General features: G+C 44.2%; 2 protein-coding genes across 4 annotated transcripts; both read right to left on the bottom strand.

The window, feature by feature from the left end:
• Positions 1 to 232: 232 nt before the first annotated feature.
• LOC120664951 (AAA-ATPase At3g28580-like) lies at positions 233 to 4,044 on the bottom strand. Of its 2 annotated transcripts, none has more exons than XM_039944348.1 (3): positions 4,031 to 4,044; positions 1,472 to 2,138; positions 233 to 1,381 (listed from the first exon to the last, which is right to left on the bottom strand). In XM_039944348.1, the coding sequence occupies exons 2-3, from the start codon at positions 2,095 to 2,097 to the stop codon at positions 418 to 420; spliced, it is 1,590 nt and encodes a 529-aa protein (XP_039800282.1). In that variant the 5' UTR covers positions 2,098 to 2,138; positions 4,031 to 4,044; the 3' UTR covers positions 233 to 417. The 2 variants fall into 2 exon arrangements, with proteins under 2 accessions (XP_039800282.1, XP_039800290.1); XM_039944356.1 differs by having other exon boundaries at positions 233 to 1,363.
• Positions 4,045 to 8,700: 4,656 nt separating this feature from the next.
• On the bottom strand, positions 8,701 to 24,860 carry LOC120664937 (tRNA ligase 1-like). 2 transcript variants are annotated; one of them, XM_039944330.1, is made up of 27 exons: positions 24,647 to 24,860; positions 24,176 to 24,556; positions 23,413 to 23,463; positions 23,212 to 23,294; positions 23,026 to 23,125; positions 21,520 to 21,598; positions 17,450 to 17,573; positions 16,624 to 16,730; positions 16,389 to 16,517; positions 16,084 to 16,148; positions 15,825 to 15,989; positions 15,524 to 15,684; positions 15,414 to 15,445; positions 15,163 to 15,344; positions 14,750 to 14,829; positions 14,163 to 14,228; positions 13,795 to 14,084; positions 13,232 to 13,339; positions 11,902 to 11,999; positions 11,730 to 11,790; positions 11,146 to 11,222; positions 10,987 to 11,058; positions 10,839 to 10,915; positions 10,538 to 10,618; positions 10,159 to 10,261; positions 9,501 to 9,659; positions 8,701 to 9,389 (listed from the first exon to the last, which is right to left on the bottom strand). In XM_039944330.1, the coding sequence occupies exons 1-27, from the start codon at positions 24,791 to 24,793 to the stop codon at positions 8,997 to 8,999; spliced, it is 3,471 nt and encodes a 1,156-aa protein (XP_039800264.1). In that variant the 5' UTR covers positions 24,794 to 24,860; the 3' UTR covers positions 8,701 to 8,996. The 2 variants fall into 2 exon arrangements, with proteins under 2 accessions (XP_039800264.1, XP_039800270.1); XM_039944336.1 differs by lacking the exons at positions 23,026 to 23,125; positions 23,212 to 23,294; positions 23,413 to 23,463 and having other exon boundaries at positions 8,738 to 9,389.
• Positions 24,861 to 26,669: the final 1,809 nt, after the last annotated feature.

Below are 26,669 nucleotides of genomic sequence, written 5' to 3'. Positions count from 1 at the left end.
CAAACGCAAACTGGTGTAAAAGTTTAAACTATCATGATGGGCCATTCAGGGCCAGAGTAATGCAATTCAGGTGGGGGATCCTCTCCCCTTCCGGTGACCTTCAAAAAAAAAAAACCAACCCAATCGATGCTAGCTCCATCATCAAAAAGACAAAAAGTAGGACGCAGAAAGTGCTGAGTAGACATGCATGTAACTGAGTTCACTTTTGAGTTGTTCCAGAGTCAGCTAAATTAAAGTGGCTTCAAAGGAGTACCAATGGAGAACGTCGAAATACTACTCGGTAAAACACATCATATTAATTAGGAGTAGTTAGTATTATTTTCAGAAGATCCCAATAAGATTAGCTAATAAGATCATATAGAAAACAAAAAGAGCGCGTGCTCGATCGATCAATCCTTTCCGGTCAGCATCATCGGCCTACTCGTCGTCGTCATCGGCCTCGTCGGCGGCCGCCTCCTTCTTCGCCTTTCCCGTGGCCTTGTTCTTCGCCTCCTCCTTGGCCTTCTTCGCGAGCGCCTTCTTCTCCTTGGCCTTGTGGAGCGCCTCCACCAGCGCGGCGAGGCACGAGTCGGCGTCCTCGCCGGGGCCCTTGGGCGTGAGGTTCTCGGCGACGTCGGCGGGGGTCATGTCCGCCTCCCGGAGCAGCGCCGCCACGGCGTCGAACAGCGGGTGGGCGTCGACGCCGAGGTACACCCGGGCGAGGAACCGGAAGGACTCAAAGCAGCAATAGGACATCTCGATGTGCTTGTCCATGCGGCCGCGCCGGATCAGCGCCGGGTCCAGCTTCTCGACGTGGTTGGTGGTGAAGACGATGATGCGCTCGCCGCCGCACGCCGACCAGAGCCCGTCGATGAAGTTGAGCACGCCGGAGAGCGTCACCTTGCTGGCGCTCTTGCCCTCCTTCTCCTCCTCCTTGTCCTTCTCCGCGCCGTCCTTCTTGTCGCCGCCGTCCTTGCCGCTGCTCTCGGCGCCGTCGCCCTCCGCCGCCTGCTGCTGCTTCTTCTTCTTGCGCTTGCCGGTGAGGTCGAGCGAGCAGTCGATGTCCTCGATGACGATGATGGACTTGCTGGTGGTCTCGATGAAGAGCTTGCGGAGGTCGGTGTTGGTGCGCACGGAGGTGAGCTCGATGTCGTAGACGTCGTAGTCGAGGTAGTTGGCCATGGCGGCGATCATGGTGGACTTGCCGGTGCCCGGCGGGCCGTAGAGCAGGTACCCGCGCTTCCACGCCTTGCCGACGCGCGCGTAGTACTCCTTCCCCTTCCGGAACGCGTCGAGGTCGTCCATGACCTCCTTCTTCTTCGCCGGGTCCATGGCCAGCGTCGCGAACGTCTTGGGGTGCTCGAACACCACGTGGCTCCAAGAGCTGCCGCCGGACCAGAAGCTGGCGCAGGATGATCAGGATCACAAGAGCAGCTAGCACTAGTAGTGACCAGAGAGAGAGAGAGGAGCAGGTCGGCGGCAAGCCACTAACCCGTCGGAGTCCCAGCTGTCGCCGGAGATGTTGGTGAAGAGCTTGCGCTGGCGGTTCTTGACCATGACGGCGCGGCCCTCGCGGCGGACGTGGGGGAGGTACTCGCCGAGGATAAGGTCGCGGTCGCGCTCTAGGAAGCAGAGGCGATAGAACCTCCGCTCGGCGCGGGCGGCGCGGCCCCAGAAGTAGGAGGCCCCGCCGGCGTCCTCGCGCGGCTGCGCCGTGTAGGCGAGCCACCAGACGGTGGCGCCGCGGAACTCGTCGGCGACCTCCTCGTTGTCGTCCATGCTGAGCACGAGGCGGTCGGGGTCCCTGTCGGGCTCGGCCTTGAGGTGGCGCACGCCGCCGCCGGCCTCCCGGGTGGCGCGCTGCAGGTACGCCTGGGCCTCCTTGTACGCGTCGCTCCGGCGCATGCGGCCGCCGTCGTACTCGGCGACGGTGACGGTGAGGTAGGGGTCGAGGGCGGCGGCGAGGCGGCGCGAGAGCCGGCGGGAGTGGCGGCCGAGGAAGTGCTGCAGCTGGAGGCCCTGCAGGCCCTGCCACAGCATCGTCCACACCACGGCCAGGAGGCTCAGCACGATGCCGGAGTTGACGCTGCTCCACAGCGACGACGACGAAGCCTCCATGGCTGTCCCCCTCTGCTCTGATCTCTCTCTCTCTCTCTCTCAGATGGTGTGTGTGAGCTTCACGGAGCGCTCATGGCCTGTGGTGATCGAGAAGGGCTCTGCCTGGTGTTTATATAGAGCAGAGCGAGCAAGAGAAACTGCTGGGAAGCTTGGAATAGTAGCAATTCGAGTTCCTGCCCTGCCAACGATCCTTGCAATTTGCTGAACCTTTTTTTTTCTGAAACAAATGGGAGAAGGAGGTGAAAAGAATTCACAATATATATGTGCTCACTTTAAGACAATGAAATCACTTTTTTTTCCGTTTGATTTATGAAGGGACATTGGCAGTTGGGAGCATATGTATGTATTTAACTGAAAAGTAAGGTGAAAGACAAATTGGATAAGCATTCCCAAGAGATTGGATGGTTGGCATTTGTTCAGGGTTCAGACCAATGTTGTTTTGCACTTGGATGGTGTTGCCTGCAGAGTCTGCAATGCACTTCGGATCCCCGCGTGACGGCCTAACCTGACGCTGAGTCACACAAGGTTCAAAATGTGGTAGCTAACTTAATAAATTTGTGTACCACTCTACCCTTTTGCTCATAAAAAGGGTGCATCGCTCTTCGGCCATTGGCCTACAAAATCTTCAAAATGCACATTTTTTAGAAGTACTGAAAAATTTGAATTCTTCAGAACTTATTCAAAAGTTTTGAAATGATTCTCAGTTGCATGGAGTTATGGTTTATATCCGAACGCAATTCAGAGCCGTGATTATTAGGTCCAATTAGACGAGTTGTTAATTCGAATTTGCCACTTACGCACCGAAATGGGTTTGATTTTTTCTGAAAACTTAATTAGCATGGATGTGACTTCTACATATCCTTGCTGGTGAATTTATGAAAAGAAACTTCTACGGTGAGGATATATTTTTTCCCCCTGAGATGTTCAGTTCTTGAAATGCCACCCCTTTGCACGCAGATCTAATGTTTGCCATTGTTTCTCCCTATTTTGATCTGCTACATCTAATTAAACCAAGTCACTAGGCGCTCACTTGTGGCATTGCTTCTGTTACATAGTGAAACAAAGTAAGCTCACTGGACGTGGCAATTTTCATGAGGCAAATTATTGGAGTGCAAGGGAGAGTCCCTGGTTCTTGAGCTTTTAGCCAAAGCATTTGGGCAATGTGGCTGATCAGTTTGTCTGTCTTGTCTCTTCTTACTGCATCAAAATATACATTTTACATTTGGTGCTCATGTTCAAAAAGCTTCATGTTCTAAAAATTGGTTAAGATGTATCTCTTGGAAGGTAATTATAAACTAGTTGATACAAATTTGAAACAAAAAAAAGTATGCAAACCAAGATTAACCTTTTTTCCCTGAGCTGATATTACTAAATGGTGCACTGGTACGCTGCTATTAGGGTGCAATGAAGCTTGATTGCCAATAGACTAAGAAGATAAGAGCTGAGCTGATCTTGCCCTAGTGGAGATAAAAGTTAGGGTCAGTGAGACAAGAATATCAAAACAGATCCAATGGACGAAAGCAACGTATACTTGTTCTCTTATGAACCTTGTTACTAAAAGTACTAGGTTCTTTGAAAAGGGAAAGAAGATTAAGTTAGGCTTGACGATTTTTGTGATTTTTCCAAGAATGGCGAAGGCACAAGACTTCGTGTCAAAGAAATCCCATTCCCAACTAGAAATTCTCCTAGTAGATCATGCATTATTATTAATAACCGCTTAATTAGTTGAGTTGATACAATGTGCATAAGAATGCTCTTGATCTACCTTCGCAGCACAACTTTAGTAAACTCGCGAAATGCAGATTTTATTAAAATCCCTACTGGATCATGATTAATTAATTGCATATTTCAACATCTCAAAAAAAAAGATCCCAAAGTTTTTGAGAAAGAGAAAATAATAGTGCTACGAGGCTCCTCCTCCTCCTCCTCCTCCTCTCTCTCTCTCTCTCCACACGCACAAGCACGCACGTTCTGACTCTACTGGCGTGTTAGAAAGCGCATCCGGATCAGCTCAATGAGATCGAAAAGACAAAAGGGTGGCGTGGAAAGGAGATCCAGATGATCTTTTTCTTGGCCGGTCTCAGAAAAATGGTAAAAATGGAGCCTTTCTTGCTATTCTAAAATTCAGAATGGGTTCAGCCGACTAACCCCAGAGGCCGAGACACGCAGTAGTGAGGGGGTGTTTAGTTCATTTTGCAAAATTGTGTAAAGATGTAAAGAGAGCATTTGAAGTACTAAATGAAGTCTATTTGCAAAACTTTTTGCATAGATGGGTTGTAAATCGCGAGACGAATCTAATGATGCTAATTAATCCATGTTTAATCAATAATTAGCGGATGGTTACTGTAGCATCACTGTTGCAAATCATGGATTAAGTAGGCTCATTAGAATCGTCTCGCGATTTACAGCCCATCCATGCAAAAAGTTTTGTAAATAGACTTCATTTAGTACTTCAAATTAGCAAGATTCCGTTTCACTTTAATGCGTTTACGGCTTTTTTGCAAAAACCTGTAAAGATCTAAACAGGGCCTGAATCAGAAAGTAGAATAGAGCTGATGTGGACGCCAAGGAAAGGTGGCTGCAGGGACTGTCGCTTTCTTTGGAATTTGGTGCAAAAGGGAAGTACTCTCTGACCCACAAACAATGTAAGATTTTTTTTAGACATGTTACTATAGGAGCAAATTAAACTAATATCCCGGTGGTAACTTATACGCCTCTAATTAATTAGGTTTAAAGTTGCCAAAAGAGCAGAGTATGTAGACGATTTGGGTTGCCCTCCATTTCGTTAATAGATAGCATAGATACACTTGTTATTACGCGCAAATAGTGGCCAATTAGGTTGAGCAACCGTATGTGTCTTAGATGACATGGATCCCACCAAACTGGTTTACACTACAAGAAACTTATTAATCTGTGACGTTTAATCCCTGACGATATCTGAAAATCGTCACACGATATCCTAAAAGAATCTGTGACGGTTTTCAGATATTGTCAGGGATTGAGCGTCACAGATTAACAAGTTTCTTGTAGTATTAAGTGGACAAAATTTTAAATGCTGCAGTTGCATTTCTTTTAGGATGGAACAGATAGGCATCATGCAATGTGTTATTGTCTTCGTATGCCATAGTTTCCCCTTGTGTATGGGGAATGATCTTTGCCATCGTCCTTCATTACACTACACTGGAAAAGATGAGTCCTTAATTTATTGTTTATTTACGAGCTAAAGAGTTGCGTGGTGGCATTTATTCCCTCCATTTCTAATCTAAAGACATTGCTCCAAAAAAGTTTCTAATCTAAAGAGTTTGGCAAAATGTGGTTTTCTTAGGCTATGACTTGACAATTAACACCGCCTATATACACCTATACGGCTATACCTACTACATTTTCTAATGGCAGTATATAGAACCAATTCTGAAATTGAATCTAATAACATGGAATACATTTTTCAACCAGATTACCTTTATATCAATCAAAAGTTTAGAATTCTTTTTTTTTGCGGAAAATTTAAGAATCTTGTTTTACCTTTATTATTAGCTCGCGTGCCTTGCAAAAGGGCATACTCCACAATTAAGCTTTATCTTCGTATGGCCGGTATTACATCTTTGTGTGATGTGATGACAAAAAGCCTAGCCTTCATGTGTCAGGTGCAGTGGAAGACAACGGTCAACCGGAGTCGCTGTCGCATGGCTAGCTAGAAAGAGGTGCCATATGCAAAAAGACAACAAGATATGGTGCGGAAACTGGCGGTGCTTTGAGATTGTTAGCTTAACTTCTCCCACGCGGACAGGATTAATTGGCTGGAATGTTGTCATTATTTGTCATAGCGTAAGCTAAGATCCGACTTGGGGTCGGATCATCATCATCATCAAATCTGTTGAGTCAAGACCTGTACTGTATGGATGCAGTGCTGATTTTATAAGGAGAGGTGTGCAATTTGCTTACGAATAAAGTGAAATTACAAGTATGACGCTGATGGGCGTGGTATAATTGAGCGAAGGAAGGTGGTTAGATGTCGGCACACCGGTATGCCATCTACGCACACCTATGATGAATGCAATTCTACATTTGAAAAAATCTTATAAAGAGTACAATTCTAGGAATTGGATCTCAAGTACAAATCTAATTAAGTGGCCAGATTTAATTTGCATACAAAAACTAACTATATGTGGCTAACGAATGAGAGCACGCGACTCTTCATAGGATCGGATGGACTAAATACTTTTTCCATGTAAATTGGATTACTGCAGTTTGTTTTCCTCTTCCGATGATCTTGTGTCAGCTGGGGGTATTATTGTCTTTACGGTCAAGGTCCATGATCTGATCATCAGAGGACGACACGCAAGGAGGCACAACCATGGATCAAAGAGCGAGTGAGGCGACTAACTTTTATCCGTCTGCCGGTCAGATATATATTTTAGGTGGCCTGGGTGGACGTGACAAAAAAAAAAGTACTGGCTAGTTGGCGCGTGCCCAAAGGTGATAGGGACCAACCGACCTTTATGGATGATCGGATGCCATTGGAGGGACACGATTTTTCGCGAACATTCAGAGTTTCAGACTGATCGGGACGTAAATGTGTGTGCAGCTGGTAATAACCGATTTTTGTGATTTTTCCAAGGATAGTTAGCGCGCAGACTTCATGTCAAAGAAATAAACTACATTCCCAACTAGAAATTCGATACAATGTGTAAAATAGTGTTGTTGATCTACCTTTGCAGCACAACTTTGTGATGCACCCTACAACTGTATGTGTGGTTGTGTGCATATAGGTTAAATTCGCGAGGTGCGCAATCCTAATCAAACTAACTAGTAAAATAAAAGTACGCAAGATAGAGTAAATGCGGAAACGTAATACGGTAAGTAAAGAAGTAAGTGCAAGAGGAATGCAAACTCCCGAGTAGACACGGTCATGTAACGTGGTTTGGCACAAACGCCTACGTTCACGGGACACCGAGGCTCTTCCGATCACCGTCTTGCACTACGCCACCAAGGCGATGCCGGCAAGCAAAGGCAAGTGACCACAAGACACCTAATCTCGTGCACCGCCACCGTCTCTTTCGGTCACCCAGCCGAAATCCACTACGGAGCTTCTCCACCAAGGAGGGGGTCTCCTCTTCCCCCGCACAAAGTGTCGTTGCCACTCCACACCAAGTCGGAGAGTCACACGACGGATCACAAGGATTGCTTGCCGCAGCAAGACTTCTCTCAAGGGAGCTCTCGCAAGAACTAATCCCTATTACAAGCACTAAGCACTCTCACAAGTGTGCTTAAGCCTATATGATGTACAATGAAGCTCTATGGTGGTTGGAGATGTTCTTCAAGTGTAGTATGCTTCCTTAGTCTCCAGCAACCTCAAATGACCCGGCCTTGGGGGTATATATAGCCACACATCCAAAACTAGCCGTTGGGAAAAGGCTGACGAAATCCCTTAACGCCGGTTAAACCGACGCTCAGTTCTTTTCATCACCGGTTTAACCGGTGAGTGTATTTTCCCAGCAATTTAGCCGTTACTGCTCCAACGGCTACTTGATCAATCGACCGACGCTATCAAAACTAACGTTGGTTTAACCGGTGAGTGCAAGCTCAGAAACCCCCGAAAAATGGAGTCTCTGGACAACTGCACCGACGCTCACTTTTTCTTTATCGTCGGTTTAACCAGTGCCTCTGGGTCAGTCTTCACTTCAAGTCATTGCACCGACGAGTTGTCTTCAGGCATCGTCGGTTCATCCGGCGCAAAACCCTAGTCTCAGCTTTCTGGTTCCATTGCACCGATGAGTACAATTTGCCTAACGTCGGTTTAACCGGTGATAGCAAATTGTCTCTGTCTTATTCATTTTGACTTGATTTCTTCACGGTCTCTTCAATTCTTGTCCCTTGGACCGAAGAGGTTTCAGGGCGCTGCCCTGAGACCCGCGAGGGGCGGCTCCCCCTCGACCCCCGTCCGCTAACCGGGCCTTGCTACGCCTATCTTCTCTTTGTCATCACTTGAACCTAAAAGCCTGAGAATGATCATCTTAACAATCATATTAGTCCAAGTGTTGTGTGTGTCATCAATCGTCAAAACATTATATTGAAATATAGCATGAGAGGCCATTTTCGCTACAATAGTGTACATCAAGATGCATTGCGAAAACTAAGTATCTAAAAATGCTAAAATGATCTATTATTTAGAACAGATGGAGTACGTCATAAATACGACAAAAGGCTAGTCACTTTCTTTATTCTCGTGTCTGGTGGAAAGGAAAACGGGACTAGCTCGCGGGCGCATGGCTATGCAAAGACAAAAAGATGGTGCGCTTTAATTTGCTACCTTAAATTGTTCCATACGGCCAAGATTGTGTTAGTTAGTTGTGATGCCGTCATTATTTGCCAGAGAGTAAGCTAAGACTGGAATTTGTATGGGTCATCGTCATCAGACTAGTTGCGTTGCGACATGGTGATTCAAGTACAGAATGATAGGGAAAGATGTGCAATTCACATACGAATAGAGTGAAAATATAGTAAGTATGATGATGTTTTTTTTTGTGTAAGTAGGATGATGTTGATGGCGTGGTAGTGTGGTACAATGAAGGTGGGTGGATATTGGAAAGGTGATCGTTTCAAAAAAAAAAAAACCTGTTGAACCATCGTCGGGCCACGAGACGGCATACGGTTTAAATTTTACTTGGTTTAGCTCAACAGGACCCCAAAACACACCGCATTATTACTTAGGGCGTCACCAAAAGAAAAGCATACCCCCCGTCTATCCTATAAGCCCTCAAAATTGTGGCGTGAGATTTCCATGTTATTGCCACGATCAGCTGTTAACGTCTAAGGCCACCAGAAGCTAACGACTATATTTCCCAACTGTCTACTATGTTCACCTCCGCACCTCCAGATTCTAAAACCGTGGCGGCGAATCAGTAGAAGTCCAGCACCCCAGATACGGTGATGGGAGGCTCGATCGGCACCCGCGTCGCTTTTCCTTCCGAGGCCAGCTGCGGCAGCATGTTGGCCTCCTTCGGCGTGACGCCCGGAGCCGTCCACAGTGTGGCGTGCGGCCACTCGTTCCTGGACTTGATCTGCTCGCCGTTCACGGCACCGAGCTGCGCCTCCAGAGCGGCCATCTTGTCTGTGTAGTACAAGGCGTTGAACGACACGGGGACCTCCTGGTGCTGGTAGATGCCGTAGCTTGCGACTGCAGCCACGCCATGGCCTCGTTTGTGGGCGAGGGTGACGTGAGCCTTGGTTAGGCTGTCTTCCAGTTTTGTCTCGTTGAGGAAAGTGTTGACGGCTGTGTCCTTATCTGACACCTGTCACAGTAACGCAATGTACGGACGGATTCCAAAAACATGTAAGCCTAAGTTCTTAACTGCAAACTTGAAGCTACCTTAAGGCAGGGCAATAGAGCATACTGTTCTTACCTTGCGGAGGAGGCCCACTATATCAGCTGGTGTTAATCTAACAGCAGCAAAGATGATATTGCCAAACTTCCGCTTACCACTATCAGGTGTTTTGAGATCACCTTTTGCCACAGCCTTTAACTGTTCTAGTACTTCTTTCACAGCAGACTCAAACGGGACCTACAAAATAGTTTAGTAACATTAAGCAAGAACTGAATCATCATTATATACGGCGAAGTTGTATCCTTAAAAGCAAGATGTCCTTTAGGGCTTTCGTACAAAGGATTGGGATTAGTGTATAGCAAACCATAGAACTCCCTAATTATTGCACATCACATGGATATTTCAAAATGTTCATTTGCTGCTACTGCTAGATTCTGATAAAAGAGAATCTTAGCATTTAAAAATAGTGTCCCCATTCCCAAACATCATATGAAGGGAAGATTTAAGGTGTAGGTTTGATTGAACCAACAGCCTTTCTAAAAAAACCAAATAATCCATGCTGAAAGTCATATATGTAACAAATGGCATTCAGAAATGGCACCTAGTAATTTACACAGTAGCTCTAGACTAGCAGTAGGTCCCACAGGTTCAAACATTACCGTCTATAACATTCAACCACCATTATGATTCTTGAACAGAATATGGATGATGATTGATCTATATGTGAAACAGTTACCTGGATGGAATTAAGATAATCAGCATTCCCAAACAAGGTCACACGCAACCTTTTCTCCCACTGCGCCCATTCTTTAGCATATGAACCTTTTGATGGCTCCGCTCTGATTTGACATTGTTTTGTAAAAAGTCAGCCAGTATATATTGACATGTACATGTAGAAATGGTTTTGGCAAAATTATCAGACGAAGTGACACTATAAATTAGATCATCTATTTCAAGATGTGCTTTGTACAGCATGTTCGATTACTATTTATTCAAGAGGTGCTGTGGTAAAAAAGCAATTTTCAGCCTACACAACTTATCGTGATATTTCTTGTCTGTAAAATGTGTTCAAATAAGGCTCGGAGTTATATATCAAAAGGCTAACAGCTTCATACCTTCCATGCCTGTTCTGATGCAATCTGAACAAGCTAATCCCCTCATCAAGCACAGTTTTCACAGCATCAGGCAATGGAGCTCTGAAATCAACAGAAGATCAAGTTGCTAGCTTAGAGTTAAAGTCACCTGATCATGATTTTCTTTTACTTGCACACGATATGAAAGTCTGTCATTTTCTTGGAAAATAAGTGTATTGAACACCTCCCTAAACATTTTCCCTAATTGCATAGCTCAATCTGGGATTCAGGGTATTTCTGGAAAAAAACAAAGGGAACGAAACAATTCAAGAAAATCTCCAACCTGTCTGGCTTCAAGAGAGGCATCTTGACCAGGGAACCAAAACGCTCATACAGTTCATTTTCAAATTCCCTTCGACTCTGGAATTAAGAGTATAGGTGATTTGGTGAATTCAAGGAGCTAATTTACATGACATGTCACAAGTACATACCTTGCCATCATATAAGTGATAAAACATTAGCAAAACATAACCCGCGTTGGGCGATGCCTTGTCCAGATTTCCCTTTCAAATTAAAGATTAACAAAATGTTAGGCATTTCACAATGTTTGTATGAGCGACAGTTACATATATGCATGAGTGACTACACACCGGATGATTGACCCGCTGGAGAACACGAAACATGAAAACAGCAAGAGCATCGAGAGAAAAAGGATTTGAATCAGTGCCTGCAAAATCAAGAAACCAGAACAAAAGTTACAAAACATGATCAACATAATGATGCAATAAATCCCCAGTGAATGGGGCAGGCAGCGTGCACGCGCGCACGTTGTATGGCTATTTTGGCCTAACTCTTCTTACCTTAATGCAATGATATGCAGATCTCCTGCATATTCAAGAAAAAATAATGATGCAAAAAAACACGGGCCAAAGTCAGCAATTTTCTGCTGGAATTTGGCAATCTGCAAAATCTCCTTGGATTAAACCTAAGGCCCTACTGCAGTCTGCGAAAATAGGTCTTTATACAATATACTCTCAAATAAGTTCATCACTCAAGGCCATAATAAATGTAATCTGGAAGCTCCAGATTATAGCATAGTTGTCATTTCATTTCGCTGCTGTCATAAATTCAAAGTGCAGCCCCCAACTTTCAGAAGACAAAGGAGTTACTGATGATGAAGTAAAAGAAAATAGAACAGAAGACAAGGGACTGATAAATCATGAAGCACATTTACCTTCAGAGTCTGGCACCACAGGAACTGCAGCTGCCTTTGTGGACCCACACATGTCCTCAATCTGAAAAAAAATGATTTATCAGTTCTATGATCTATCTTCTACTATAAAATCAAACTAGTCTTAAAATCAAAACAGAATTGTTTGCTATCAATATTATAATGCCACTCTTGCCTGCTTCCACACTTCTTCGTTTGGTGCATTTTTGTCAGCAAGGGTTATTCTAGCTGGTTTCTTTTTTCGCTCATCCGCAACCTTTTGCCAGTATCTTCCTGTAATCAGTTAACAAAATAGTTGAATAATATGTAATAACTATAAAAGCCTAACATTTTTTTTGTGATAAGTTGAATATAATCACAGGACCTAAAACCAGGAAGAAATTTTACAGAGCAGGCATATATTTACAATGGAATTAACAGAGCAACTATGCCAAACAAAACTGATACTGAAGCTAAGCTAATAGGAATGCCATACATTATCACTTAATTGGTCAATTTTTTTCTTTAGGAAAATTGCCTCTCTAGCAGATTTCCACCATAATAATAAGTACTTGAATGTGCCTGGATCGTCAACCACATAGGATTCAGGTGAGCCGACAGCTAGTGAGATATGCATGTAATGTTCTCTGCATCTTAGCCTAATTCAGAGTCATGTTCCATAATTTAGCCAGTCTGGCACCTCTTAAATAAAGGCAGCTGAAATCTGCGTTTAGGAATCAAGAAAATAATATAAGATAGTAAAGGGCTTTTCTCAACAAAACCGATTTGATCAGATCCTCAAGCATGGGAGAAGCCTGGTGATTAGAAGGCAATCTGCCCTTATCAATTTCCGATGGTTTCCTCAGCATATCATATTGACTTGTTTCAATAGAAAAGGTTTTCCCTTTTTCTCTCTTTTTGCTTTGCAGGTAAAAATAAAGCCTACCCCCATGTATGCACACATATCATTGGAACCATACTTGACTTATTTGCAATCCTATTTTTGTGCCAGAAGTGAAGTTTTGAGGGTATTTGGCCAATCAAAATGTTCAGTTCTCCAAACCAGAACTTTGTGTTAGTACGGAAGGATTCTGACAGCTCTCTTACTGATATATAGCTGGAAAAGTTAGGTTTATAATTGTTGAGATATATGAATGACGAGTTGATGACTAGGCACCAGCATAATGAAAAAATGTTCACAAAGATAGAAAATTCTTATCAAGGCTCTCAGCTGATACAGTAGAACAAGCTCAAGACAATATCTTGGCAGGAACAAGGCATATATCATAAGTTCATAATCATTGTGCGCAATAGTATGGCCCTAAAGAAGGCGCAAAAACAGGGTTGAATTAGACAATTAGTTCGATGTTTCCTAAAAGATGGCATTACACCCACATAATGGACATTTTATTCTGTGTTCAGGTTAACTAAGAACAGCACTGTCCATCGCTACTCATTGAAGCCATGTTGTACTCCAGTAGACAAAGTAACCATATAAGGTAAATAATGTTGAAAATGCTCCATACCTTTAATAAGATCTCCCATCAAACTATGAAGAGGACGATTATCACCAAGTCCACCAGGTGTATTTAATATTTCCTTACATAGAGCAGACTTTGCACAACCAGGTATACCTGAAAGGAAAATACAAAATCAGCATCAAGGTCCGAGAAATTTTTAATATAAAACAATACTGTTTGATAGGAGTTAGAATTTTTTCATGTATGAACAAGATGAAAATTGGTAAGAAAACTATTAATAAAAACACTGTACCAACATTGTTTTTGTCAATTACTCAGTTAATCTGATCCACAGGCTATAGGCTTCATAGGCACAACCTATCAAACAAACCCAAAGCCTACCCTAAGACCTAGAATTAGTTAAGATCAACACGCGGTTCGACCACAGTGGCACATCAGTAACCAAGCTGAAAGTCGAAGTTTGATAACCACAAACTAGTGGGATAAAATTATGATAAACTTTTTTCATCTTTTTCAATCCGGATCAGTGTAAATACACCCAGTTCCCAGTTATTCTAATGATGATAAAAACTCAAAAGTTGTTAAGCATATGGCAGCAGTTAATTTACCCGGAAAGAAGACAATAAGGCCATCTGTTTTGGGAACCACATCAGCAGATGTTGACACAGGACTAGAAGGTGCTGCCCCATGTTCTACCCGAAGATCACCCTCTTCATCTCTCTCTGCATCTAGTATGGCCAAGAAATTTTCTGTCTGCACTAGATTACCAGCAGCCCCAATCAAAGCTTGGTTTGAAGGGCTGCGTTTAGCATATTGTTCAAGGAAAGGCTCTGCTTCACTAAGATATGTTGAGGAAGACAGTGGCTTATTCCCATACTTCCTTCTAATGTGAACAGCCCTGCAATGGGTAATGCAATCAAATTAAATTAAGGAACATATGTGGTTCTGTAAGAGAAAGAAGGTGGTAATAATATACCATTCATCCAACATTTTGCTAAGCTCTTTCTGTTTGCTTGGTGATGTACCCCAATTCTTCATTTGCCTAACAACACATATAGGGGCATTACATCAGAGATGGCATAGTAGTTCACAATTACGGTAGCACACAAGACAAGTTATAATAGTTCACAATTTACAGCTCAAAATAATTTACAATTATATATGCCCAAAATCTCCAAGAACTACTATTATCACAGCAGAATCAAAATCAATTATAGTAGTATGAAACTCGCAACACAATTTACAACTACAATAACAAAATTTCCGCGTCAATGTGTGATGAAGAAAAGAACTTGAATACCAGAAAAGGCTATATCCTGCATTTGCACAGCTGGCTACACTTGAAAGATATTAGCATTGCCCATTAACCCATCAATAAACAATGCATAGGTCTAGAGGGAGCATTACTGCATTAGCACTGTTTTTCTGATACATATTTGCTTAACTAAAGCAGTAGAACCTGAAAGTAGCAAACTAAATATGTTTTCATTTCATTTCTTCATTAATACCCTATCTGTTGCAGAAAATATGACTGAAACTTAAAAACATGCATGCATAACATACCTTAAGTAATAAGTTCTATAAGCTGACGGTCCATCTTTGAAAAGGGTAGAAAGACCATTACGAATTAAGAATGTCCGTAACTGTCAAATAGCAAAATAAGATAATTGCTAGAGGATTAAGCATACAACAAAGTTTTGGTTCTAGACCTCTTCAACGTTAAAAAATAATATAACTTCAGAGGGAAAGGAATTACATACAGAAATACCATAAGTATATTAGAAGTCAATAACAGGAATAGTGCAACCATGTATACAACCATAAGCATAGCAGTAACACTTCAAAACTTAATTTAGAAGCACACCAAAATAAAGTGAGCAATCCGACATAACCATAACCATTAAAGCTGTTAGTGATACCTAAAGAAGTGACAAATAAGACCCAAAGGCAAGCTGAAAACATTGATGAATACGTACCTTATATGTCAAGAACTTTAGCTTAACCATTAGATTGGAATCCTCATCAGCCAGACCATCCACAGATGAAGAATTTGAATCCAAGGCACCATTGATATTTTTCAGTAAAGCATCACCATCTTTGGCAAGTTCAGCTGCCTTCTTATTCGTCGCCTTGAAGAGGTTCACATCAACAAAGAAACCTAACCATGGAATACATGTCAGTGGAAGGCACCATAGTTCATATCTAAATCAGAATTGGCTCAGCTTACCTCTATATAGAGGCCACAACCCTTGGTTTTTCCTAAAAATAGCAGCATACACTTAGAGTTCATAAATGAGATATCAAGGTAAAACACAAGGCTGACTTCAGAAACCTCACCTCATCTCTTGCTGATAACGTCTAAAAACAGAATCATTATGCACATGTATAACCATCTTGTAATACAAATTGTCATTTGAGAGAGAATCAATTTTTTGGTAATTCCAGTAACATTTGAAAGCTGCTGAGAAGTGCCTCTGCTTCATCAAGCGAATCATCTCCTGCAACAGTCAACAAAATAAATTATTTCATATCTGTATAGTTATTGGTGCATTGTTGTAGCAACTTTATTTATAAGGAAACCATGTCCACTACAGTTGAGAAATATCTATCCTATATCAAGAACCAACATAGCTCTAACCTGTAGTTTCTTAGTTGCATAGTCTGTAGGATGTGCTTGCAAAAATTTAGTGACAACGGATCTATCAGCATTTCGCGATTGAGCATCAAGTCCACTATTTCCAAACCAATCTGAATGGTCTGGACACATTGAAGCTCCAACATTATCCAGAAGTGCTTTAATTTGCTGGTCATGCATAATTACAAAGATGTTATAGCAATGTTGAACAACATGAAGCACATATCATAGAGCGTCAAATACTACTTGACAATATAAATACCTGCTTTTCATCTGACCTATTAGCAGCACATATTTCTCGTAAACTTGGTCCTAAATCTGAATCAACTACACAAGAAAAGAAAATCTGAATGAATGGTAAAAGGTGAAGCAACAACTACATGCTCATAACTGAAATGTGTTGTAAGTTATTCTTAGAAGTTAGAACAAACCCAAATGCATATAAAAGTTTTCCTCAAATTGTTCCACCTAAACCAAAACTTCTTGTTTCTTGTAAAGCTCACATGATCCACTCCAACAATGAGTTAAACCATACAAAATTCTAGGAATTCTAGTTCAGCAGCATACCGCCGTCTAACAGAGGCTGTGGAAACTTTCTCAAAACTTCTTCCATTTGCACTGAACTTTCACGAGTCACAATACGGGCAACCAGACCTTCAAGGATCTCACCCTGCACCTCTACATGATCTTTTGACCCTACAACAAAAAATGAACTTAGTGTGAGTTCCAAACTTCCCACCACGGATTGATTTAGACATCAGTACGATGACAATCAGTCAATGAACAGTCAAGAAACTCTTACCTGGTACTGATATATCAGCTATTTCATCAAGGGCTTTGCAAACAGGTGTTGCAGTTCCTTCTTCACATAATGCATCGTAAGCAGCAAAGAAAGAAGAGGCCGATTTCCTAGTAAAAGATGCAAACAGAAAGCATAGTAATATTATGATCAGAATCAGCAGCGAACACATAACACTTGTAAGTGTGCTCCTGAAATTACATGAAAAATTGTACCTGCAGGGTGCAGGCCATCGGATGGATGGATGCAAGAATGAAAAAAAAAAAAATGCAATAACAAGCTAACAGCTGAACAAATTTTTAGCAACCAATATAAACATGACAAAGCAACTTAAGAGTAGTCTATATTCCTTGATAATGCAAATACACTAATCAATAGTGCAAAGGGAAAAAAATGCATGCATCAGCATAGACTATCAGTCAACGCAGTGATCCAATGTGACAAAAAAAATGTAAAAGATAATTTTGGCAAAGGGTAAGTGCAGAGCAAAAAAAAAATTGAGCGTGCATCAGCATAGGTTAACAGACAATATGTTAAGCCACTATGACAATTGACAAGCACTAAGCAAAAGATAATTTTGGCATACAAAAGGCTATGTTGTTGTTGTTGTAATGAAAGTCAACAAAAAGACAACAAGTTTGGAAAAGATGAAAGTAGATGCCACAATCAACAATTGTATTACTAGAAGATAGTCTGTCCATCTCTAAACAACATATACAAGGTTGTTACCATTTCAAACTATTTTTAAAAAGGATGCAAATGTATCTCACATAGTCACATGAAACAAAGCAGCCCAATTCTTTGTGAGCATAAAGTTATCGATGGACACCTTGTCGAAAATAGCCAGACATGGTTCGTAGGTAGGCGCCACTTCCGACAAAATGCAATCACCTCTGGAGTAGAATAGAATTTTGGCTTGCCATGGCCCAATTCTGTTACAGCTGTAACTACAGCTGCATAGTGACAAAAAAATTTGAATAAATATAAGCATATCAATAATGGTGAAAGTAATAAAACTATAGTAATGTAAGGTGCGGGAGAAGGAGCTACTGGACTTAGTTGCAATACAAGTACCAGTAGAATCATATCAAACAGCAATATAAATTATAAATAGAAAGAAAAAGATGAAATGTCGATCTGGATTTTATGTTACAAGACAATTAGAACTTTCCAAATGTATCATTGCAGGAAAATAAGCAGTTGAAGCTCGATGGTTCACGTAAACGAGGGGCAAATTGGTCATTACCATACCAATGTAATATTGAGAAGCTTTTAACAGTCAACAATGGGAAAGAAAAAAATGGCTTTGCAATCCAGTGCATAAAGAAACGAGGAAATAATCAGCGACACATAAAAAAAATTATCCAATAAAGATATTTCAACAGTTGTGACACAACAAAATGGTGGATTTTGTGAATGCAAAAGAAAACCAGCTGACTGGAAGACTATGCTGACTGGAAGACTCTCTCTCCGGAGTCGTCTCAACATAGCCGGTCCCAAGCCCGGGTAAAGGAGGAGGGTTGCGTTAGGTTTTGGCAAACCAGCATAAAAAATGCCACTCTAATGGATTTGAAACTCACAAGAAACTCGTTGGGGCGTAACCCTCTTAGCGACGCGCTACATCGGAACCCGGGTGTGGTGATAAATGGGCAAGGGCCGGGTCGCCATCCCCCCAAGGGCGCGTCGTATCATGACCTGGGTACGATGATAAGTGAGCAAGGGTCGGGTCGTCACCTGAATGGCGCGCTACATCTACGCCCGGGTGTAGTGAAAAATGAGCAAGGGTCTTCGCACTTCCCTCGACGGGTGCGAAGGGTAAGGAAGCTAGCCGAGCCAACTAGGATTCGTATAGGTAGCTGGAACGTAGGATCCCTAACGGGTAAGTTGCGCGAGCTAGTTGATGTAGCAATTAGGAGGCGTGTAAATATTCTATGCGTTCAGGAGACTAAATGGAAGGGCCAGAAGGCGAAGGAGATTGATGATACTGGCTTCAAGCTTTGGTACACGGGAGCAACTCCGGGTAGGAATGGTGTAGGCATCTTGATTGATAGGAGCCTTAAGGATGGAGTCGTAGAGGTTAGAAGGCAAGGCGACCGGATTATCCTAATCCGGTTGGTAGTTGGAGATTCGGTTTTGAATGTGATCAGTGCTTATGCCCCTCAGGTAGGCCTTAGTGAGAGCACCAAGATGCAGTTCTGGGAAGATCTAGATAGCATGGTTAGTACCGTGCCTACCAGCGAGAAACTCTTCATAGGAGGAGATCTCAACGGCCATGTGGGTGCGACTAATGTAGGGTTCGAGCGAGTGCACGGGGGTTTTGGGTATGGTAGCAGGAGTCAAGAGGGGGAGGATGTGTTGAACTTCGCGTTAGCCTACGACTTGTTGATAGCGAATACCGTGTTTAAGAAGAGGGAATCCCATCTTGTGACGTTTCGTAGTGGACAACACTCGAGCCAGATCGACTTTATCCTTACTAGGAGGGAGGATAGACGTGATTGCTTAGATTGTAAGGTGATACCTGGGGAGTGTGTTGTCCCTCAACACAAGCTTGTGGTGGCGGACTTTCGTCTTCGGGTACGTGTCCACCGGGACAAATGTGCCAAGATTGCGAGAACAAAGTGGTGGAAGCTTAGAGGGGAAGCGGCACAAGCGTTTAAGGAAAGGATGCTAGGTGAGGGGCCTTGGGAAGAAGGAGAAGACGCAGATGACATGTGGCTAAAGATGGCAACATGTGTTCGGAAGGTGGCCTCAGAGGTGTTTGGCGTGAGTAGGGGAGGCAAACAGGAGGGGAAAGACACCTGGTGGTGGAACGACGAGGTGCAAAGGGCTATTAAGGAGAAGAAGGAGTGTTTCAAACGCCTCCATCTTGACAAGAGTGCAGCCAACATCGAGGGCTATAAATTAGCGAAGAGGGTTGCAAAGCGAGCTGTGAGTGTAGCAAAGGGTAAGGCGTATGATGACCTGTATCAGCGGCTAGGCACGAAAGAAGGGGAGAATGACATTTATAGGATGGCTAGGATCCGCGAGCGGAAGACAAGGGACATCAATCAAATCAAATGCATTAAGGATGGGACAGATCGACTGCTAGTGAAGGATGAGGAGATCATGGATAGATGGAGAGAGTACTTCGACAAGTTGTTTAATGGGGAGAGTGAGAGCCCTACCCTTGACTTAGATGACTCTTTTGACGATACAAACATACGTTTTGTGAGGAGAATTCAGGAGGTAGAGATCGGGGAGGCTTTGAAGAGAATGAAGAGAGGTAAAGCGATGGGCCCTGATGGTATTCCCATTGAGGTATGGAGATGCCTAGGAGATAGAGCAATAGTATGGTTAACTAAGCTTTTTAATCTCATTTTTCGGTCAAACAAGATGCCGGTAGAATGGAGGAGAAGTATATTAGTACCTATCTTCAAAAACAAGGGCGATGTTCAAAGTTGTACTAACTACCGTGGGATTAAGCTGATGAGCCATACGATGAAGCTTTGGGAGAGGGTTATCGAGCATCGCCTAAGAAGAGTGACAAGTGTGACCCAAAACCAATTTGGATTCATGCCTGGAAGGTCAACCATGGAGGCGATTTTCTTAATACGACAATTGATGGAGAGATATAGGGAGCAGAAGAAGGACTTGCACATGGTCTTCATTGACCTTGAGAAGGCATATGACAAAGTACCGAGAAATGTCATGTGGTGGGCTTTGGAGAAGCACAAAGTCCCAACTAAGTACATTACCCTCATTAAGGATATGTACAAGGATGCGACGACGTTTGTCCGGACATGTGATAGCAACACCACTGACTTTCCTATTAACATAGGCCTACACCAGGGATCAGCATTGAGCCCTTATTTATTTGCTTTAGTGATGGATGAGGTCACAAGGGATATACAAGGTGAGATCCCTTGGTGTATGCTTTTTGCTGATGATGTGGTGCTAGTTGACGAGAGTAGGGCAGGGGTTAATAGGAAGTTAGAGCTGTGGAGACGCACGTTAGAGTCGAAAGGGTTCAGACTTAGTAGGACCAAGACCGAGTACATGATGTGCGATTTCAGCGCGACTAGGCATGAGGGGGGAGACGTTAGTTTAGATGGGCAAGTGGTGGCCCAGAAGGATACTTTTCGATATTTAGGATCGGTGCTACAAAAGGATGGCGACATTGATGAAGATGTTAGGCATAGAATTTCAGCTGGCTGGTTGAAATGGCGGCAAGCTTCTGGCATCCTTTGTGACAAGAGGGTGCCACAAAAGCTAAAAGGCAAATTCTATAGGACAACAATTCGTCCGGCGATGTTATACGGTGCTGAATGTTGGCCTACAAAAAGGCGACATGTGCAGCAACTGAGTGTAGCAGAGATGCGGATGTTGCGGTGGTTTTGCGGGCACACAAGGAGGAATAGAGTCCGGAACGAAGTTATTCGGGATAGGGTCGGGGTGGCACCAATTGAGGAGAAACTTATTCAGCATCGGCTGAGATGGTTTGGACATGTCCAACGAAGGCCTCCTGAGGCGCCGGTGCGTAATGGGGTTCTTGAACGGGTCGATAATGTAAAGAGGGGTAGAGGTAGACCTAAACTGACGTGGGATGAGTTGGTTAAGAGAGACCTTAAGGATTGGAATATCTCTAAAGAGATAGCTTTGGATAGGAGTGCTTGGAGACTAGCTATCAATGTGCCTGAACCTTGAACTTATTTCTTTCGGGTTTCATCTCTAGCCTACCCCAACTTGCTTGGGAAAAAAGGCTATGTTGTTGTTGTTGTTGTTGTAAAAGAAAACCAGCTGAAACCAAAATCTGACCCTTTTTTCATTCTTCCAAAGTAACCTAAATCGGTAAATATCTACTGATGTTGAACAAACTACAAGCAGATTACTAATTGCCTTCGATAGAAGAAAAGGACATACCATAATCATCCTTAGGCCTTTGCCCATGGTCTCCTAACACAGCTGTCACAAGTTCCATTGAAATGCTTATACGGTTTCTCTAGAAGCATAAAACGGGGGAAAATAGGAACGGTAAGAAAATTGCAGAGCCAGAAACCCTCGATGACTAAGAAAGCAAATAAGTAACAAAGCTAAAATGATTAGTCTTACTGTAATAATAATTTAATATATGATTATATTAACTAGCACTGCAATGACTTTCCAAAGGCACATACACTTTCTGCCTCTTTCATCGACTTGTAAGCTAAAAGCAAACTTTTCTGGACTGTAACAGTAAAATTTCACTCTTATACTAACAAAAGGTTCCAAAAACTAACTAGATCCCACATTGCAAAGGGATATTTAATTTTTTGCCATCCTTACGAACGGACAGCATTCAAATGTCAGTTTTAGAAATGTCCCTACATTTTTGCCACATGAGATAGATGATTTCCTACAAATTTGCCAAATTCGCCTATGAAGCACGACACATCAGGCCTCAAGCTTTGCAAGTGGATGCGAAAAAACAAATATACCCCTCTCCCTCTTCTTCTTCGCTGACATCTTTCACCTCTGCCCCCCCCCCCTCCACTGGCTCCACCTCAGAAGCATGCGATGACTGCCCGTTTGAGCTGGCTGAGCCATGCGAGTTCGCTCGTGCTACTTGGAGGGGCGCATCTCGATGCCAGCACATGGATCTCCCTTGATGCTGAGTCCTCTCAAGCTCCTTCCCTCTCTCCCGTGCGCATCTTGTGGGCTCTGGAGAAGCGAAGCAGTGGCTGGTGTGCGTGCTCTAGTTGGTGGAGAATGTGTATTTGGAGGAGCACCTGCTTGTGCTGGTTTATTGGAGACAGTCGCAGCTGCCGGTTGGTGGAGGAAATTCGTAGGGAGAGAGGTGGCGTGCGGGATTTAAGCTCGTAGGGAGGAGAGGCGCAGGGGAGGGGAGTCACCCGCGAGCTGCGACGATAGATGCAAGGCGGTGGCATGTTGGATCAAGGGCTTCGCTCCAGTGCACCAAGGTTAGTGATGACAATGGGCCCCGGCTGTCATAGGGAGAGGGAGCTAGTAGGGAGTGACCTAGCACTAGCAGGGCAAAAGGGTCATTTTGCATCGCCTTGCCACACTAGACGTTCGAAGTGTCGTGCCATGTAGGCAAATTTGGCAAATTTGAAGAAATCATCTCCCTCATTTGGCAAAAAAGTAGGGTCATTGCTAAGACGGGCATTTGAATGCTGTCCGTTCGTAAGGATGGCAAAAAATTAAATCTTGGCAAAAAGTGCAAATCATCTTAGCAAGCCTAGAATTGCTGCTCTGACTTCCTAGGTTTCTTAAGATGTGAAGTTAAGGTGTTATACTGAAACCACAACAGAAAATAAACAAAATTAATTATCCCTAGTCAAGGCTATACACCACTGCTATATCTATTACTCCACAAACAAACAAAAAATCATAAAGTTCTTGAGAAGCATTGTCCTGAACATTGAATACCTCAAGGAAATCATTGAATTCTGCTTGCATTTTAGGAGCCTCTTTTCCCCAAGCTTCGCGAAACAAACGCCCCAGAACAAAAACGCCCACGGCAGTATATCTAAAAGCAAAATTTGAAAACATCAAACATCACTTATATTGATAGTGATGATCTTAAAATAATCAGGAGAAATCAGCAAAACATACACATTCCCAAAGCTGTTCTTTGCATATGCACCACCATGGTGACCAGCATACATGAAGAGCGACCCAGAATGCTTGAGTGTAACCTGGAGGAACAATGTTCTCACTATATTAGGAGGGAAATTATCATCATTACAACCACTGATTAGTTCACTCAAAGAACCACTAGTTTGATTAAAAGGCAAAAAAAAATATAAGATATACCTCAAGGTTTGCTAAGCCGTGCGATACCATCTCAATCATTCTGGTTCTTGTCTGTCATCACAAATGTGAGGGTAAGCTTCTCAATAAAACTAAAATTATTATTCCACTGACTAAATGGCAAGAACAGAAACCCAGAGAAGCCTGAATAATCTATAACCACAAGGATTACTGCACAGTGAGTTCACTAAGCGTTGCCTTTTTAGGAGAGGATAATTATGGCCACATCAAAGTCACCAAGAGCTATGCAGTTACAATAAAAATGTCAATTGAGTAGAGATGCATATTAAATGTTTCTTAGGAGAAAGATTAAATCATTATGTCCTTCAATTGATGAAAATTTGGATGATTTCCATCAAGTCATGGAACAAGCTCTACAGCAACAATACCATGTTCAAGCATGCAATTACTCAAATAATCACAGAATGTATAAATGCTAATTTCAGTCGAAGTACTTTCTACTCTAAAATCCTCTAGGAATTCCAATACTCAAATATCGCCACAATGAATCATTAACAGACAGCAGTTGAACTTGGTTAAACTATGCCCACCAAAAACTACAGAGCAAACCCACAGTCAACCCCCACTGTGAAAACATCTATAAGCATCAGATTATCAGAACCAGCCTACCGATCACAGGGTGAATCCTTCACAATTTCTTGGTGAACGCTTGGCATTATCAGTCACAAGTCCTCATAACACGATAAAGAGAATGACAAATTGAACAACAGCAGCAGCAACAGCAACGCGCCCCCCAAGCGCTCACCTCTTGATCGGACTTCTCGTTCTCGAACTTGGGGTAGAACGTGGCCCTGATCTGGGCCTCGGTGAAGGTGCTGTTGTCCACCTCGAAGTTGGGGGCGGCCTTGAAGAGGCTCGAGAGCTTCTGACTCGCGGCACCGCCCTGCTCCGCCGCCACCGCCGCGGATGTCGAGGTGGACGCGGAGGCGGCGCCGGGGCCGTCCGCCGCGGAGGTCGCGGAGCCCCTCGGCACCCACAGCTGCGCCGGCCCCGCCCGCGGCGGCTCCCGCGGGGCGAGGGTCATCTTCGCGACGGGCTCGGCGATCCCGGCCGCGGCGGAGGCGGAGGACGAGGCGAAGGAGGCGTCGCTGGCCTTGGGCTTCCATTTGCGCGGCGGCGGCTTGGTCTGCGCGAAATAGAGAGGGCGTGAGTAAGGCGGGGTTAGGGTTTAGCGCGGGTTTATCGGCGGAGATGAGGCGAGGGGAGAAGAGCGTACGCCGTCGCGTCGGGGAGGCATTGCGAGCGCGGGCGCGGAGACAGCGGCGGCGGCGGAGGAGGCGGAGGAGGAGAGGCGGAGGGGGAGGAGGAGCAGGAGGATTCGCCGCGGGGCGTGCGGAGAGAGGAGGGAGGAGGCGGGCGACATAAAAGGGCGAGGCGGGCGAGGTGGCGCGCGGCGGCGGAATTGGGGATGATGGCGCCGCCGACCTTGTGGCGGTTCTGTGACGTGGAAGGGAAGGAGGACTCGCCGGATGGAGGAGGGGACTGCAGCTCGCCCTGGCCACCAAAAACCGAGGACCGAACCAAAAAAAATCGAGAACCAAAGTCGAACCGAACCAAATCGAGAACTTCAGTTCTCAGGAACCGAAATGGAACCGAAATTTTCGATTTCGGTTTGGTTCTTAAGCCAGTTAACAAAAAAAAAGAACCGAATTAATACATTCCAACCCATTAAGTGATTGAGCCCAATAGATAACCGGTCCATCCGAGCCAACCCTTCCTCCTCACGCAGCCCACCCCCACACCAGTCCCCACACTGCCCAACCCCACCCCCAGTCCCCACGCCGCCAGAGCCCCTGACCGCCCCCCCCCCCTCCCCCGGCGCCCCTAGCTGCCGCCGACCCAGCGCCACCCGCCGTCCTGCATGGCCGCATGCTGTCTGCCGGCCCATCCACCCCGCTGGCCGCTGCCGACGCCATCCACCCCGCCGCCACCCAGCACGCCGCCCTGGAGAAGCTCGCGGCAGTAGGTCTCGCGGATCCCACCTCCTCTCCCAAGATCCCAACGTCAACGGCGCCACCTCCTCCGTCGACCTTCTCTTCCCGGAGCACACGGATTCGCGCTTGCACGGCTGCGGCGGCCACCCTAGGCCCCAGCAGATGCGCGCCCCGCGCGTGCGTGGCTCGCCGGCGCCGCGAGCCCGCGGCGGCTCCCTCTGCCCGAGATCCAATTTTTTTGTATTCTGTGAACACTCGGTTCTTTCGGTTAGAACCGAAAGAATCGAAACCGAAATTTGTCAGTTCCTATATCTAAAAAGAACCGATCGTTTTCTATTTTTTTGGAACCGAATTTTCAAAAGAACCGAGGAACCGAACTGATCGCTTCGGTTAGAACCGAACGCCCAGCCTGAAGCAGAAACCCCTCCCGCGGGCTTGGGGTTTGGTTAGTTGTTGGGCCGTGTTGTTGGTTGTTGGGCTCAAATTGGGAGGGAGCCGGGGAGGTTTGGTGGGCTGAGGGAGGATAGTGGGCCTTGTGCTTTTTTTATATATTTTTAAAAAATAAAAATTTCAAAAATATATGTCTGTTTTGAAATATTTCAAAAATACCCTCCGGTCGCCCCCCATAGGGTGACAGACCTTAAGTGTAATTTTTTTTCTTCAAATTCGCAACGAGGTCCCTGGAAAAAAAGGGCCTGTCGCCCCCAACGGGCGACAGGGGCCTATCGCCCGTTGGGGGGGCGACAGGGTCCCCTCCTCCTATATATAAGCCCTGGCCGCCATATGCCGCCATTCCCTTTGTCATTTGAGCTAAAAAATTAAGGAAAAAAGAGAGGGGTGAGGAGAAGAAAAACGGCGAAGCTCTGCTGAATTGCGTACTTGTGATCTACCGGTAACTTTCGTATGAATCCATTGATATTGTATAACAATTAAATTTAATTAGCGGATTAGCTGAATTAGATTTGGTGCTTTAGAACACTCATTTAGTATTACAATTTAAGTATTATTACATACTTGTTTTTAAATTAATTATGAATTAGAATAGAATTATGAAAGTACCTTATTGATATTGCAGCATAAGACAATGGCTGCCTCCAATTGTGGAGGATTTTCATGGACCGAAGAAAAATCTAGTATAATACTTGATATCATGACCCATTTTGTTATCAGTAAGAAGTTGAATCCGTTAGCGGATGGTACGATAGAGATGGTGTTGTCCAAAGTAGTAGAGTTTAAAGATTTCACATTATTTCGAGGTATTACGACGCAAGATGTAAAGGGACACCTGCTAGAACGTCGAAAGAT

The sequence above is a fragment of the Panicum virgatum genome, chromosome 2K (assembly GCF_016808335.1).
Source record: "Panicum virgatum strain AP13 chromosome 2K, P.virgatum_v5, whole genome shotgun sequence".
NCBI classification, from domain to species: Eukaryota; Viridiplantae; Streptophyta; class Magnoliopsida; order Poales; family Poaceae; genus Panicum; species Panicum virgatum.
Note: the sequence above shows the minus strand (reverse complement) of the source record. Positions and strands in the feature narration are given on the sequence as shown.

Excerpts from the sequence above, each read along its gene's own strand:
- LOC120664951 (XM_039944348.1), bottom strand. The coding sequence starts at position 2,097 with ATGGAGGCTTCGTCGTCGTCGCTGTGGAGCAGCGTCAACTCCGGCATC. Across the intron at positions 1,382-1,471 it reads GACAGCTGGGACTCCGACGG|CTTCTGGTCCGGCGGCAGCT; the intron begins GTTAGTGGCTTG and ends ATCCTGCGCCAG.
- LOC120664937 (XM_039944330.1), bottom strand. The coding sequence starts at position 24,793 with ATGTCGCCCGCCTCCTCCCTCCTCTCTCCGCACGCCCCGCGGCGAATC. Across the intron at positions 11,791-11,901 it reads ACGAAGAAGTGTGGAAGCAG|ATTGAGGACATGTGTGGGTC; the intron begins GCAAGAGTGGCA and ends ATTTTTTTTCAG. Across the intron at positions 11,223-11,729 it reads TGTGGTGCCAGACTCTGAAG|GCACTGATTCAAATCCTTTT; the intron begins GTAAATGTGCTT and ends TTGATTTTGCAG.